Source organism: Pan paniscus, chromosome 21, assembly GCF_029289425.2.
Source record: "Pan paniscus chromosome 21, NHGRI_mPanPan1-v2.0_pri, whole genome shotgun sequence".
In the NCBI taxonomy this organism is placed as follows: domain Eukaryota; kingdom Metazoa; phylum Chordata; class Mammalia; order Primates; family Hominidae; genus Pan; species Pan paniscus.
The window spans coordinates 63,244,181-63,260,550 of record NC_073270.2 but is presented as its reverse complement, the minus strand read 5'-3'; the positions used below and the strand labels follow the sequence as shown (position 1 = coordinate 63,260,550).

At 45.6% G+C, this 16,370-nt stretch overlaps 1 protein-coding gene across 5 annotated transcripts in view; it reads left to right on the top strand.

The window, feature by feature from the left end:
* Positions 1-13,085, top strand: part of CTCFL (CCCTC-binding factor like) — a 29,361-nt gene extending 16,276 nt beyond the window's left edge. For 2 of the 5 annotated variants that reach the window (XM_003806165.4, XM_003806164.3), the window contains 3 exons: positions 586-768; positions 5,933-6,098; positions 10,826-13,085. In XM_003806165.4, coding sequence (XP_003806213.2) covers positions 586-768; positions 5,933-6,098; positions 10,826-10,977 — 501 coding nt within the window. In that variant the 3' untranslated portion in view covers positions 10,978-13,085. Of the gene's footprint in view, positions 1-585; positions 769-1,585; positions 2,965-5,932; positions 6,099-10,825 lie in introns of those variants that run through there. The other 3 variants (XM_055104601.1, XM_034947144.2, XM_055104600.1) reach the window with 2 other exon arrangements.
* The last annotated feature ends 3,285 nt before the right edge of the window (positions 13,086-16,370 follow it).

The following is a 16,370-nucleotide window of genomic DNA, read 5'->3' as shown; positions in this document are numbered from 1 at the left end:
AGATTGCAGTGAGCTATGATTGTTCCATTGTATTCCAGCCTGGGTGACAGAGCAAGACCCTGTCTCAAAAAAAAAAAAAAAAATCGGTATTAAGATCTGTTACGATACTATTGGGAAGTAAATGGAAAAATGTTGATACTTAAGGTACTTGCAACCCCAAAGGTCTGCTGAATTTAAACTCTGACATTTGATTTTTAAGTTTGCAGGTTCTATTTGCCGTTTGTAAATTCAGGTAATTGTAAATAGTTGTATAGAAGGAGGACTCCCAGTAATGAGAGGACAAAGGACCATCCTTTCACGCCCTGCGGTGTGTACTCCCACATCCCAACAGGACAGGAGAGCCAGCAAGGAATCCACTGCAAGACGTTTGTCACTTGCTGCTGCTGCTGCATACGAGTTTTGTTTCCTAGGCGGCCACTTACTGAGAGTGAATGCTGCCTTGTTCAGAATGTGTTTGCAGTAATTCTGCTTAATAGTGGACTCATCTTTGGGGAGGGAAATAAAAGGTATTGTACGATAAACAATGTCTAATATCGAGAAAACCCTTTGAACTAGACAAGCTGCTTTCTTCCCCTTCCCTCTTAGGAACGTCATATGACCGCTCACATTCGTACCCACACTGGAGAGAAACCATTCACCTGCCTTTCTTGCAATAAATGTTTCCGACAGAAGCAACTTCTAAACGCTCACTTCAGGAAATACCACGATGCAAATTTCGTCCCGACTGTTTACAAATGCTCCAAGTGTGGCAAAGGCTTTTCCCGCTGGGTAAGCTTACTTAAGTCACAGTAAATCCCCCATGGAAAGATCCCTCTATCTCAGGAGGACAGTGTCACACCAGGAGAGTTTAAACCTGATTATAGAAACCTGCCAGGACTTCAGGAGCATCTGTCATGCCTTAGGAAAGTGGTTATTAGTTTTTTAAAATCACAGAATTCTTGAAGAATCCTATGAAAGTGTGGTCTTCTCATCCCCTAAAAAAAAAAAAAAAAAAAGGACAATCCAACACACAAAATCTTACAATAGAGAGTTATCAGACTCCCCAAAGAACCCCAGCTTTTAGTGTAATATTTTCAAACAGTGAACTAGATTTAGGCTACTTGACAGAGAGAATGCAGTTTTCACACATTTTTTCAGATGTCCCTAGAATAATGTTATTGGTGTCTATAATCCCAGCTACTTGAGAGGCCAAGGTGGGAGGATTACTTGAGGCCAGGAGTTTGAGATCAGCCTGGGCAACACAGGGAGACCCCCATCCCTCCAAAAAAATTAGCTGGTTGTGGTGGTGCACCCCTGTAGGCCTAGCTGCTCAGGAGGCTGAGACAGGAGGACCACTTGAGCCCAGGAGTTGGAGGCTACAGTGAGTCACGATCGCACCACTGCACTCTGGCCTCAAAGACAGAGTGAGACCCTGTCTCTAAAATAACTTTTTTAATTAAAAAAAAAGAATAGTGCTGTTGGTACTGGACTAAGCAATACATTTATGGTTTTATTCTTTTAGGTGTTGTATTAGTTATCTATTTCTGCATGACAGATTACCTCAAAATGGAGTGGCTTAAAACCACAAACATTTATCACCTGACAGATTCTCTGGGTTGGGAACTCGGAAGTGGCTGAACTGGGTGGTCCTGGCTCAGGGCCACTCCTGAGGCTGCAGTCAGGATGTCCGCCAGGGCTGCATCATCCGAAGGCTGGACTGGGGCCAGAGGATCCACTTCCAGGACAGCTCCGCCACACAACTGCTGGCACCGGCCTCAGTTCCTTGCTACAGGGACCTCTCTGCAGGGCTGCTTGAGTGTCCTCCTGACTCAGAGCAAGTGAGAGAGTGCAAGTAGGAAGCCATGGTGCCTTTTGCAGTCTAGTCCTAAAAGCGGCACAACAGCCAGGTGTGGGGGCTCACACCTGTAATCCCAGTACTTCGGGAGGCCAAGGCAGGTGGATAACTTGAGGCCAGGAGCTCAAGACCAGCCTGGCCAACATGGTGAAACCCTGTCTCTACTTTAAAACAAAAACAAAAACAAAAACAAAAACTAGCTAGGCGTGGTAGTGCACGCTTGTAATCCCAGCTACTTGGGTGGTTGGGACGGGAGGATCACTTGAACCCAGGAGACAGAGGTTGCAGTGAGCTGAGATTGCGCCACTGGCCTCCAGCCTGGGTGACAGAGCAAGACTCTGTCTCAAAAAAAAAAAAAAAAAAAAAAAAGTGGCACATTACTTCTAGTCACAAGAAATGAACCATGAAGTCCCATCCACACTCAAGGAGTGGGGAATGAAGTTTCTTTTGAAAGGAACAGCATCAAAGAATTTCAGGACATTTAAAAACCACTGCACATGGCTAGCTAGATCCTTGGACCATGTAGGCTTCAGCCTAACTTTATAAAAGTTTTATAAAAGTTGAATTTCCTGAAGTTGACTATTTTTTTTTTAAATATTTCTTCTTAAAACAGTAGTGTAGTTGTGTTTTTCTGAGTAGCACAGTGGGATAGTTCTGGAATGTCAACCCTATTAGTTTAAAATTTCAAATAAAAGCTGTGGCAGTGCTCCCAAAACACCATTGCTCATGCAAAAATTGTGAAGAGTTAAAATTAACGAGTAGAATTCTAAAGAGAAAAAACTGCTCTTTGGTGCAAGAAATAAAAATGTAGAGAAAAGAACAAGTCCGCCTCATGCAGTCCCTCAGAACATAAAATTTTTGAAATTCCGATTCAAGAAAGCATATTTGGACTTGTGTCTAAAATACAAAAAGAACTCTTATAACTCAGTAAATAGACAGATACCCAATGAAAAACAGGTAAAGTATCTAGGCCAGGCGCGGTGGTTCACACCTGTAATCCCAGCACTTTGGGAGGCAGAGGCAGGTGGATCACAAGGTCAGCAGTTCAAGACCAGCCTGGCCAAAATGATGAAACCCCATCTCTACTACAAATACAAAAATTAGCTGGGCGTGGTGGCACATGCCTGTAATCCTAGCTGCTCAGGAGGCTGAGGCAGGAGAATTGCTTGAACCCAGGAGGTGGAGGTTGCAGTGAGCTGAGATTGTGCCACTACAGTCCAGCCTGGGCAACAGAGCGAGACTGTCTCAGGAAAAAACAAAACAAAACAGTTAAAGTATCTAAATAGACCTTTCTCCAAAGAAGACATACAGGTGGCCAGTAAGCGCAGCGTCATTAATCACCAGGGCAACGCAAATCAGTTTCTGCCACGACTTCTTGAGTCTGCCCTTGTGTCATGGAAGCAGCTGTGGATGCAGTGTGTAAATGAATAGACATGGCTGTGTTCCAGTAAAACTTGCTTTCACAAACAGTTGGCAGCCAGATTTGACCCACTGGTTGTCGTTTGCCAACCCCAGTGTCTAAGCATAAAATGGAAGAAGTTTAAACAACCTGTTCCATCACCCCCATTATGTGTAAATTCTTCCTTCTTCCATCATAAACGCAGACAGTCCTGTTAAGCACAGTGGGAAAGTCAAAATGGGAATCAGGCAGGATGTTTCGCATAATTTGCAAATTTCAACACCTGTTGCCAGTTTTTTTACTTTTGCCTGGGACCTTTTCAAAAAGTGAAAATTTTCTGACTTAAGATTATCCTGAGTGTTTGTTAGATGAGACTATGTCACGAGTAGGCTTGACTAGGGGAAGTCTTTGGCTTTTATTCCTGAATGTTGTATACAGTTTCATAACTGCCACCCATGACCTCTGCTCAGTAGCTTCAAGAGAGTAGCTAACAGAAAAGTAAAACCTTTATGGTATGTAGTTGATGGTTATAAAATTGACTGATGTATTGAATTTTTGGTTCAACATCAGTCTTCACTTTAGAGAGTAGAAACATTCTAGAAAAATAAATTTTAAGGCCGGGCGCGGTGGCTCACGCCTGTAATCCCAGCATTTTGGGAGGCCGAGGCGGGCGGATCACGAGGTCAGGAGATTGAGACCATCCTGGCTAACATGGTGAAACCCCATCTCTACTAAAAAATACAAAAAATTAGCCGGGCGTGGTGGCACATGCCTGTAGTCCCAGCTACTCGGGAGGCTGAGGCAGGAGAATGGCATGAACCCGGGAGGCGGAGCTTGCAGTGAGCAGAGATCGTGCCACTGCACTCCAGCCTAGACGAAAGAGCAAGACTCCGTCTCAAAAAATAAATAAATAAATAAATAAATTTTGTCTTCTCATTGATTTCTATTATTTAAAAAAAATACTTAAAGCAAGCTAGCTTTTGGCTAGACCTAAGCACAACAGAAAGGGTCACCTTTAAAAAGTCATCATTTTTGCACAAGATTATCAAAGGTGCATGCTACCCACAGTTTTCCCAAAGCCCATCTCTTTAACTGTGCATTTTTCAGTGCCTTTGGGGAAGCCGACTCTTGTTATAGAACCAAACTGGGGTCTGCTTGCCTGGTGCAGTAAGACCAGATATCCACACCACAGTTTGCAGCAGGAGTTTATTTGCAGGGTGCCAAGGAAGCAGAAGCTACAGACAAAATTATAAATCAGCGCATGGAGGATACCTTGCCCTAAAAGGGCAGGATATCTTGCAGCAAGGGCTTACAGGTTGTAGGTAGATTCAGAGACTGGTTTGCAATTGGTTAAGGAAGAGAAGTTTTGTTTAAAATTTTGAGAAAAGAGTATTAGCTCTGGTTCACGGGGCATGACCTCCTCTAGGCCTCTCAGGAGGAAATTAAGAACAAAATTAGAACAAATTTAGCAGTGGTCAGATTTCAGCCCCCAGGTCCTCCTTATCTTAGGTCTCCCTGCCGGTGGACCTGTTTGGTAAAGAGCCAGGTTTCTAAAAAACAACTCAGGGACGGATGTTAGGATGTTATCTTGGCCAGTGCGGTGGCTCACGCCTGTAATCTCAGCACTTTGGGAGGCCAAGGCAGGTGGATCACTTGAGGTCAGGAGTTTTGAGTCCAGCCTGGCCAGCATGGTGGAACACTGTCTCTACTAAAAATAACAAAAATTAGCTGGGTGTGGTGGCACTCGCCTATAGTCCCACCTACTTGGGAGGCTAAGGCAGGAGAATCGCTTGAACCTGGGAAGTAGAGGTTGCAGTGAGCTGACACCATGCCACTGCACTCCAGCCTGGGTGACAGAGCAAGACTCCCATCTCAAAAAAAAAAAGGAGAGTGGGGGTGGGTGCAGTGGCTCATGCCTGTAATCCCAGCACTTTGGGAGGCCGAAGTGGGCAGATTACAATGTCAGGAGATCGAGACCATCCTGGCTAACACGGTGAAACCCCGTCTCTACTAAAAATATAAAAAATCAGCCGGGCGTGGTGACGGGTGCCTGTAGTCCCAGCTACTTGGGAGGCTGAGGCAGGAGAATGACGTGAACCCAGGAGGCGGAGCTTGCAGTGAGCCGAGATGGCGCCACTGCACTCCAGCCTGGGCGAGTGCCCCAAACATCCTGAGTGTAGCTTCCTTGGCTATTGTTTTAGGTTTCTATCACCTTTTCTTTTCTTTCTTTTTTTTTTTTTTCTGTCACTCAGGCTGGAGTGCAGTGGTACAGTCAGCTCACTGCAGCCTCGACCTCCTGGGCTAAAGCAATCCTCCCACCTCAGCCTCATGAGTAGCTGGGATCTCAAGGCACATGCCACCACAGCTGGCTAACTTTTTATGTTTTATCTTTTGTAGAGATAGGGTCTCACTGTTGTTGCCCAGGCTGGTCTCAAACTCCTGGGCTCAAGCAGCCCTCCCTCCTGGGCCTCCTAAAGTACTGGGATTACATATGCGAGTCACAGTGCCTGGCCTCCTATTACCTTCTTGCTTATCAAGTTGCTTATTTACTTCTTAGGGCTAGCGAGGTGTGTGGAATTTCCCTCGAAAGAACTCAGGATTTTTCTTTCTTTCCATGCTTGGGGTCCCCACAGTCCCTTAAAGAGGGGTCCCTGCCCCATCTCACTCGCCTTGTGTGTTCTGTGTCAATTCTCCGACAGATTAACCTGCACAGACATTCGGAGAAGTGTGGATCAGGGGAAGCAAAGTCGGCTGCTTCAGGAAAAGGAAGAAGAACAAGAAAGAGGAAGCAGACCATCCTGAAGGAAGCCACAAAGGGTCAGAAGGAAGCTGCGAAGGGATGGAAGGAAGCCGCGAACGGAGACGGTACTGATTTTACGCAGATTTGTTTTTACCGCCTCAGTGATTTTCTGGTTGTGACTATCCTGGGTGCCGAGTGTTACTGTCCAGGGGATGTGTCCAGAGCCCCTATTTGTCCACCAGTCGGTCCTGCAAGGTGGCTTGTGCCAGATCTCTCAGAATGGCAGTGAGCATAGCGTGAGAAAGTCAGTGTGAGAGCCCCACGCAGGTCCATGTGTGGCCCCCACCCCGAGGAGCCCTCTTCCATCGCATTGGACTGTCGCCTGCAGCTACAGGGACTGTCCTGGGCTGTTGCAATAGATGACCACAAGCTGAGTGGCTTGGGACAACAGAAATTGATTTTCAAATAGCTCTAGAGGCCAGAAATCCTCAATCCAGGTGTGGGCAGGGCCGCCCTCCCTCGGGGGACCTAGGGGAGGGTCCCTCCTAGCCTCTTGCAGCTCTGGTGGCTCCACCATTCCTCAGTTTGTGGCCACATCCTCCAGTCTCTGCCTCTGTCTTTTCCTCGCTCTCTCCTCTCTTCTGTGTGTGGGCCTTCTCTTCTGCCTCTTACAAAGACATTTATCATTTAGGATTTAGGACTTCTTTTGAAAAAAGGAGGTCAGCTATGGGGCTTAGGATATGGACATATCCTTTTAGGGGTCACCATTCAGCCCCCACAGCCATCACAGTCTTCGTCCTCTGGCCTCTGGGAGCTGAAGTGAGTTCCTAGGTTGGCTGAAGCTGGGCCCTGTCCTGTGTGTCCTGTGAATGGCTCTGCTGTAAGAGGGCCCAACCTGACACCTGCACAGGTGAACACCTGCACTGTTCACCTTCTCCATTCCTTTCCTCTGAGAACCTTAGAACCGTAGATGACTGGAAACTGTCCAGACTTTTACGGCACAAGCAAATACCCCACATTCTGATTCCAGACTCAGTCCCTGCCTTGCGAATGTTCCCACAGATGACGGTCGCCCTCCACCTGCCTTTCCTCAAGAGTTACCAGATCAGATAGAGGATGCCCAGCTCAATCTGAACTTCAGATACACAGTGAATCATTGTGTAAATGTGTCCCATGCACTATTTGGGATATACTTATACTAAAAAAAAATGTTCATCATGTATCTGAAACTCAGGTAGAAGCGGGCTTCCTGCAGTCCTTCCCACTCCCTCTGTGTGGAGTCGGTTCTGGGTCCCTGGTTCCAGTCGCTCTGTCCACAGGCAGCACTCCCCCACTCTTTCTCTGCGTCTCACCATCTGGCAAAGCCCTAAGCCTGGGTGTGCCCCTGGCCTGCCTTTCCCATGCCTGCGTCACACAGCCAGGCCCTGCCTGGCAGGGAACTGGTGAGACTGAGGGGTCCCAGGCAGTGCCCCATTGCTCAGCTCAGTTGGAACTCTCCAGAATTGTGCACACTGAACAATGCGCAGAGCACCCTCCTTTCTCCTCCAGGCATCAGCAATTACCACTGAGCTCATGCAAGTCCCTTCTTATCATGACCACAGGCCTCTGCAGGGGGCACTGTCATCCATCTGACAGGGAGAGAGCTCCATCACAGGGTGGGGACGAGCCTGCCCAGGTGCCCAGAGCCCTCATTCTGAACCTCAGCACCAATAACTTTTCCGCTGATTTCCAGTGAGCACCTTCATCCCAAACTCCCAGCCCCTGCCTCCCTCCCTCTGGGTGGAGGCCTCACTGACTCTGCACCAGCAGATGGGCTCTGCTGCCCGCTGCCCCGGCATTCCTGTGTCATCCCACTCCCAGCTGGAGTTCCCGCCATCCTCCGCCAGCTCCTGGGGCTTCTCCATCCGGCCCCGCAGGGCACAGGGCTGTCCACAGTGCTCATAGGGGCAGATCAGAAGAAAAACCAGTGTCTCACTGATGGGTATCAAGCAATGAATGCAGCCTGCATTCCATTTGGATTCCTTTACACCAATGATGTTGTAAAATATCATTTTTCACATTTTTTAATGGAGGAAGGGGCTGGAGGAGCCACCCCTCCCATCTAAGGCCCCTTCTGACTCTGAGTCTGGAACCCACCCCCCAGATGAGCAGCTTTATGTCCCCCACCCACCCTCCTCAGCCAACTCACCCCTGCAGGCCTGCTCTTTCCTATCAGCCTTAAACATGCTCCGTGTCTTCAGAAAAATAAAAGCACTTCGCACGACCACCCACCTGGTCCTGCGCTGCCCCTCCTGCGCACTTCACGCTTATTTGGTTCTTTCATAAGTGCCGGATTCCCACATGCAGGGCACCGCAGGCTCCTCCAAGGCGGGCCTGGCCCATCGGGTCCGTCCCCAGCTCCTGGCACTAGGCCTGGCCTCAGCATTGCTCGTGAAGTCACCACTTGTTGAATAAACGAGTGAATAGTAAGCACAGTCCTTTACTGGAGAAGACAGACCGGTGAAATTTGACCCTCAGTTCATCAGCGCGCATTGTAGAAACCCAAGGCCGGGCGACTGGCCGCCTCGGCTCTGAGTTTAAGTCAGATCCTAAAGGGTCCCTGGAGAAACGTGACTTCCCCGCTGATTCCGCACCTGAAGGACACTTGTGCAGTTCTCCACACCTTGACACCTAAATGTAGTGGTTTTGTTTTGTTTTTGTTTGGTTTTGGTTTGGTTTTTGGTTTTTTGTTGTTGTTAATTATCTCTTAAACCTCCAGAAGACCAAATGATTTGGGGTGAATTTTGAACATGTCACCCTCAGTCGGTGACATTTTTGCTGTGGAGAAGAGTTGAGAAGGTTCTTATAGGCTTAAAAACTGATGATAGGAATTGTACATATACAAACTTTTTTCATATTTTTGATGGTCAGCGGTCATATCCAAAGCAAGTGTGAATTAAGGCAAATAACCTGGCAAAAAATATGACTTAATCTGCATTTCAGGATCTTTGTAGCCTGTGTTATCCAGACAATTGTCTCACTTCTGTGTCTGCTCTGCCGGTACACCAGCACGCAGCACCTCCAGTTCATTGACAGATCTCGATGGGTGACTCTCTGATAGCACCAGTTTTTGTTTTTGTTTTTTTAAGACAGAGTTTCACTTTATACTCCAGGTATGATCTCAGCTCACCGCAACCTCTGCCTCCTGGGTTCAAGTGATTCTCATGCCTCAGTCTCCCAAGGAGCTGGGATTACAGATGCCCGCCACCACGCCTGGCTAATTGTTCTATTATTTTTAGTAGAGATGGGGTTTTACCATGTCTCAAACTCCTGACCTCAAGTGATCTGCCCGCCTCGGCCTCCCAAAGTGGTGGGATTACAGGCATGAGCCCCTGTGCCTGGCCTGATGGCACCAGTTTTGTGGATCTCAGTGTTTCTTTTCATATCCAAGAACTGGGTCTTCTTATCTCCCTCCATCCACCAAAAAAAAAAAAAAATACTTCAAGGAAGCATGGACAAAAATATCCTCAGACAAGTTAGAACATGAGACAGTCACGTTCTTCAGTGTGGCGCTCTGTGGATGTTTGGGAAAGTAATTTGGAAAATGAGTAGAGCAGGGCTCCCCAACCCCCCAGCCGTGGACCTGTGGGCTGTTAGGAACTGGGCCTCCCAGCAGGAGGTGAGCAGTGGGTGAGGGAGTGAAGCTTTGTATTGACAGCCGCTCCCCATCGCGCGCATCACCGCCTGAGCTCCGCCTCCTGTCAGATCAGCGGCAGCGTTAGATTCTCATGAGTGTGAACCCTGTTGTGAACTCTGCACGTGCAAGGGATCTAGGCTGCACACTCCTTACGAGAATCTAATGCCCGACGATCTGTCACTGTCTCCCATCACCCCCAGATGGGACTGTCTAGATGCAGGAAAACAAGCCCAGGGCTCCCACTGATTCTACATTATGGTGAGCTGTATAATTATTTCATTATATATCACAATGTAATAATAAAAATAAAGTACATAAGAAATGTAATGTGCTTGAACCATCCCACAACCAACCCCCGCACCCCAACCAGTTCATGGAAAAATTGTCTTCCACAAGAGTGTTCCCTGGTACTGAAAAGGTTGGGGACAGTAGAGGGTTGAATATGGGTCGGCTCACAGTGGTCTGTTTTAAACCCACTAAGTTGTGCAGACTGGCTCCTGAGCTGCTGGAGGGGGAGCAGGTTATGGATACACGCCTGGCGTTGGCCCCAGCATCCCTAGCAGAACGTGCAACCCAGAATCAGTACTCAGTATATGTCGATTGGCCAAAGGGACAAATGTCCTGCAGGCAACTGGCTTTCTTCATGTAGGCAGCATCATTACACGGGTACTGGGACAAGACTTAGGTGAGCAGCTCAGCCACGATATAAATCTCTGAGATCCGCCTCGATATAAATCTGTAAGATCCACATTCACCTATAGCAGCTGATGCCAGCTGGGAATGACTGTGTCCCCCCCCCCCCCCGTCACCTTCAGGGGACACTGGCAATGTCTGGAGACATTTTTATGGTTTTTGCAGCTGGAGAGGAGGGTGCTACTGGCATCTAGTGGTAGAGGCCAGGGTCGCTGCTAACATCCTACAGTGCCCAGAACAGCGCCCTGCCCCCAGCAGACAGCTCTCTGGCCCCAAACGTCTGTAGCGCTGAGGCTAAGAAGCCCTGACTGAAGGCAGTAGTTGAGATCAGAATAGTACCATCTTATCAATTAGATTGTTTCCTAACATGCTTGCTGCCGTGTTCAAATTTAAGTGATGGTTTCCAAAATATATTTGCACAGTTTATAAATTCCAATTCCTTAGCTTTCTGATAAATTTGCTCATCCTGGACTTTTTCTCAAGAAGCTGCTGCTGAGGAGGCTTCCACCACGAAGGGAGAACAGTTCCCAGGAGAGATGTTTCCTGTCGCCTGCAGAGAAACCACAGCCAGAGTCAAAGAGGAAGTGGATGAAGGCGTGACCTGTGAAATGCTCCTCAACATGATGGATAAGTGAGAGGGATTCGGGTTGCACGTTCACTGCCCCCAATTCCTAAAGCAAGTTAGAAGTTTTGAGCATTTAAGGTGTGAAATGCTCCTCAACACGATGGATAAGTGAGAGAGAGTCAGGTTGCATGTTCACTGCCCCTAATTCCTAAAGCAAGTTAGAAATTTTTAGCATTTTCTTTGAAACAATTAAGTTCATGACAATGGATGACACAAGTTTGAGGTAGTGTCTAGAATTGTTCTCCTGTTTGTAGCTGGATATTTCAAAGAAACATTGCAGGTATTTTATAAAAGTTTTAAACCTTGAATGAGAGGGTAACACCTCAAACCTATGGATTCATTCACTTGATATTGGCAAGGTGGCCCACAATGAGTGAGTAGTGATTTTTGGATATTTCAAAATAGTCTAGACCAGCTAGTGCTTCCACAGTCAAAGCTGGACATTTTTATGTTGCATTATATACACCCATGATATTTCTAATAATATATGGTTTTAAACATTAAAGACAAATGTTTTTATACAAATGAATTTTCTACAAAATTTAAAGCTACCATAATGCTTTTAATTAGTTCTAAATTCAACCAAAAATGTTTTACTCTTATAAAAAGGAAAACTGAGTAGGAAATGAAATACTAGATTAGACTAGAAAATAAGGAATAAATCGATTTTACTTTGGTATAGGAGCAAGGTTCACCTTTAGATTTTTGTATTCTCTTTTAATTATGCTCCTTGGCAGGTATGAAATTGCCCTGGTTACATTCCATTATTGCTTATTAGTATTTCACTCCATAACCCTTTTTTCTGCTAAAACTACTCTTCTTATATTTTTAAAATAATTGGCAGAGTGAGAAGAAACATAAAATCAAATAAGGCAAATGTGTACCTGTAAGGAATTTGTACTTTTTCATAATGCCCAGTGATTAGTGAGTATTTCCCTTTTGCCAGTTGACAAGATTTTTCCACCCTCGAGCAGCATGAGAGATGCCTCTTTAACACTTGAAATTAATTTCTATCTGTATACAGAGCCAGATTTTTCTTCATTGCTTAGTTGAGCAGTTTGTTTTGCTGCCAACCTGTCTCCACTCCTGTATTTCAAGATCATTGATAAGCCCTAAATTCAAATTCTTAAGATATGGACCTTTTATTGAAAATATCACAAGTTCAGAATCCCTATACAATGTGAATATGTAGAAATAATTTCCCAGCAGGAAGAGCATTATATTCTCTTTGTACCAGCAAATTAATTCAACTCAACTCACATGAGATTTAAATTCTGTGGGCTGTAGTATGCCATCATTGTGACTGAATTTGTGCAATGGTTTCTTAATTTTTTTACTGTTATTTAAAGATGTTTTACATAATTCAATAAAATGAAATGACTTAAAATTGCTATATTTGTTATATGTCAGCATTGGTCTTTAAAAACATCTTCTTTGTCTGGAGAGAATGTGGAGAAATTGGAACCGTTGTGCACTGTTGGTGGGAATGTTAAATGGTGCAGCCGCTGGGGAAAGCAGTATGGCAGTTTCTCAAAAAAAAAAAAAAAAAATGGAAATAGAATGAGTATCTGACCCACCAGTCCCACTTCCAGATAGACCGTATACCCAGAAGAACTAAAAGCAGAGTCTGAAAGAGGTATTTGCACACCTATGTTCATAGCAGCATTTTTCAAAATAGTCAAAGATGAAAACAACCCAAATTCCATGGACGGGTAAATGGGTAAACAAAATGTGGTATATACATGCAGTGGAATATTATGTAGCCTTCAAAAGGAGGGAGACCCTCACACATGCTACAACATGGGGGAACCTTGAGGACGTTATGCTGAGTGAAATCGGCTAGTCACAAAAGGACAAGTATTATATGATCTTACTTATAGGAGGTATCTAGAATAGTCAGAGTCATAGAGACAGACGGTAAAGTGATGTTTGTTTGCCAAGCACTGAGGGGTGAGGGAGAATGGAGAGTTAGTGTTTAGTGGACACAGTTTATTTGGGATGAAGAAAGAGTTCTGGAGATCAGTCATGGTGATGGCCACACAACAGTGTGAATCTACCTAATCATTCCACTGAGCCATACATTTAAAAATAGCTAAAATGGTAAATTTTATGTAGTATTAGTCCTTTCTCACATTGCTATAAAGAAATACCTGAAACTGGGTAATTTATAAAGAAAAGAGTTTTAATTGACTCATAGTTCCGCAGGCTGTACAGGAAGAATGATGTTGGTATCTGCCTGGCTTCTGGGGAGGCCTCAGGAAACTTACAATCAAGGCGGAAGGCGAAGAGGGAGTAGGCGCGTCACATGGTGAAAGCAGGAGCGAGAGAGGGGGAGGTGCCGCACTCTTCTGAACGACCAGATTCCTTGAGAACTGCCACTGTCATGAGGACAGCACCAAGGGGATGGTGCTAAATCATTCCTAAGAAGCCGCCCCCGTGATCCAGTCACCTCTTACCAGGCCCCACCTCCAACATTGGGGATTACAATTCAACATGAGCTTTGGCCAGGGACAAATATCCAAACTATATCATGTATTTTACTACAACCAAATGTATGTTAATTTCAAAAACAGATAACATAAACATGTTTGAAAATGCAAGCCAAGTTGGTATCTAAACACTGTTTTAAATAAATAAATAAAACTCCTAGGCCGGGTGCAGTGGCTCACTCCTGTAATCCCAGCACTATGGGAGGCCGAGGCAGGTGGATGACCTGAGGTCGGGAGTTTGAGGCCAGCTTGGCCAACATAGTGAAATCCCATCTCTGTTAAAAATATAAAATTTAGCCGGGCGTGATGACAGGTGCCTGCAATCCCAGCTACTTGGGGGGCGGAGGCAGGAGAATCACTTGAACCCGGGAGGCGGAGGTTGCAGTGAGCCGAGATCGCACCACTGCACTCCAGCCTGGGCAATAGAGTGAGACTCCGTCTCAAGATGAAAGCTCCTATAAGCACACTTTTATAAATAGTTGCAGTGTTTCGTGTGTGCAACACCTGTTGAGATGTAGAACAAAATTCAGATGAGATGATCAATACCTACTCAGTTACGTGCGTGACTCTCACCCACACCTGGCAAGAAGGTGAAACACCTGGTCCTCAAGTGCAGTTAGTGCCTTTGATACCAAAATAGATGCAGTGACAATAGTGCCCGCAAGAGGGCAGTCGCTTCTGTCTTTTCCAATATTGAGACAGGTTCACTATTCGAGAGTAGGAAGCACGGAAAGTTATAGCAAAGTCTTGGCAATTTTATTAATTCCGCGATACAGAAAGAGAACATTTTTTCCTTGCCAAGGAAGAGAAGGGACCTTTGCAAAACCTGGGAGTGAGGACACTAGTTGGCTCTGAGTTCGTGAATGCTTGGTGAGTGACATGCTTTTGCTTAAAATAGTTTTGAGATCCAGCAGGAAATAATTCCGGAATGTACACCTCTTGCACAGTGTAACATCTCTGTTTTGCAGGGAGGGGGTGTTTAAATTACAACATTGTTTGACAACAGTTTTACTATATAAAGGATGGCTTTTAAACAAACCTAAGACCTGGCTGATGCATGTTAACAGCCTCTATTGTTTGAGATCAGTCACCGAAAAGGCTGGATAGGCGTGATGAAACTGAAGTCATTTTATATGATAAAGTTTGACAGCCTACCTTTTGAAAATGGCAAGATATTTTCCAGATATTATTTCCAGTATAAATGTTTAATTTTTTTCTGATAACCATTGAATAGTCCCTGTAAATGCATTCTTTATGACTATTAGTCACTAAAGGGCATTGTTAGTTCTGCTTAAATATGTTCCATTCAAGCCTCGGGACATTTGGCTTATCAAATCGACTTTCCGCATCTCCTCATGCTTTCACTGCAGTTTATTTTTAATTGACAGTATCAGATAAACACAGATTTTAAGTGGCAGCCTAGTTTATGCTATTTTTAGTAACTTTTGAACCATTTCCAAGGCATGGGTGTGATTATGAACCTGGTTCCTTTAAATCATTATCTTTTAAAGTATGCATAATTTAGCATTTTAAGATGCATATGTTTATTTTTCTGTGCATGGCAGATCGATTACTATATGGGATGCTCACTGCGCTGTGTCAGGACAAAAAGTGCCATCAACAAACTTAATTAGGCTGGGTCTGGTGGCTCATGCCTGTAATCCCAGCACTTTGGAAGACCAAGGCGGGCAGGGTTGCTTGAGTCCAGGAGTTAAAGACCAGTCTGGGCAACATGGTGAAACCATGTCTTTACAAAAAAAAAAAAAAATATATATATATATATATATATATATATATATATACACACACACACACACACACACACACACACACTAGCCAGATGTGGTGGTATGCACCTATAGTCCTAGCTACTCAGGGGGCTGAGGTGGGAGGATCACCTGAGCCAGGGAGGTTGAGGCTGTAGTGAGCCTTAATGACCTCACTGCACTTCAGCCTGGGCAGCGGAATGAGACCCTGTCTCAAAAAAATAAAAAATCTTAATTGAGACCAGGCACCCAGCACTTTGGGAGCAGAGGCAGGAGGATAGCTTGAGCCCAGGAGCTCAAGACCAACGTGGGCAACATAGGGACACCCCATTGCTACAGAAAATAAAAACTTAAAAAATTAGCTGGGTGCAGTGACAAGTGACTGTGGTCCTAGCTACTCAGGAGGCTGAGAGGAGCTATTAGCAGCCTTTCTATATGAACTCTGCAGCCAGCTTTCATCCACTGTGGCACAATTAAAGGGTTTTTTTGTTTGAGATAGGGTCTTGCTGTGTCACTCAGGCTGGAGCGCAGTGGTGCAAGCAGCCTCAGGCACTGCAGCCTTAACCTCCTGCTTTCACAGATGTTCGAAAAACCGGAGATTCTCTCAGTAGCCAGGCCCTTAGCATTTTATTCTGGGTGGTTCAACCCAAAAGAGCAATTCAGCATCTCTCTGCTGGCCTGTCACCCAGTCTTTGTTCCAGAGCCTCTGGAAGTGACACATGACCCATGCTGTGGAATTTGCCAGGCCTCCTCCATGGAGTGACCAGCACAGTTGCATGCCCAGGTGACATGGGAGGGGAGCCAACGAGACCCCAGGTTTGCAGTGGCCAGGCAAGGCCCGGGGGACTGGAGGGAGGCAGCAAGAAGACTGGGGGTCTGACTACACAGTTTCCTCTTCCACCTGGAGGCAGATGCAGTCACGTGGAGTGTGGGCAGGATTCATCAACTCATCTGTCTGACTCTGCGAGTTTGTTTGGAGCTTGTTTGGTCTTATATCTGGGTAATATTCCACCTTTGGTGATACGGACCCATTTCCAAATAAGAGCAACTGGTGCTTTTTAAAAATTATCCTTACCATGTATTGCCATGAGTAGGATGACTTCAGATGTTTGGATGGATGGATGCAGACAGGTAGATAGTTCCTGATA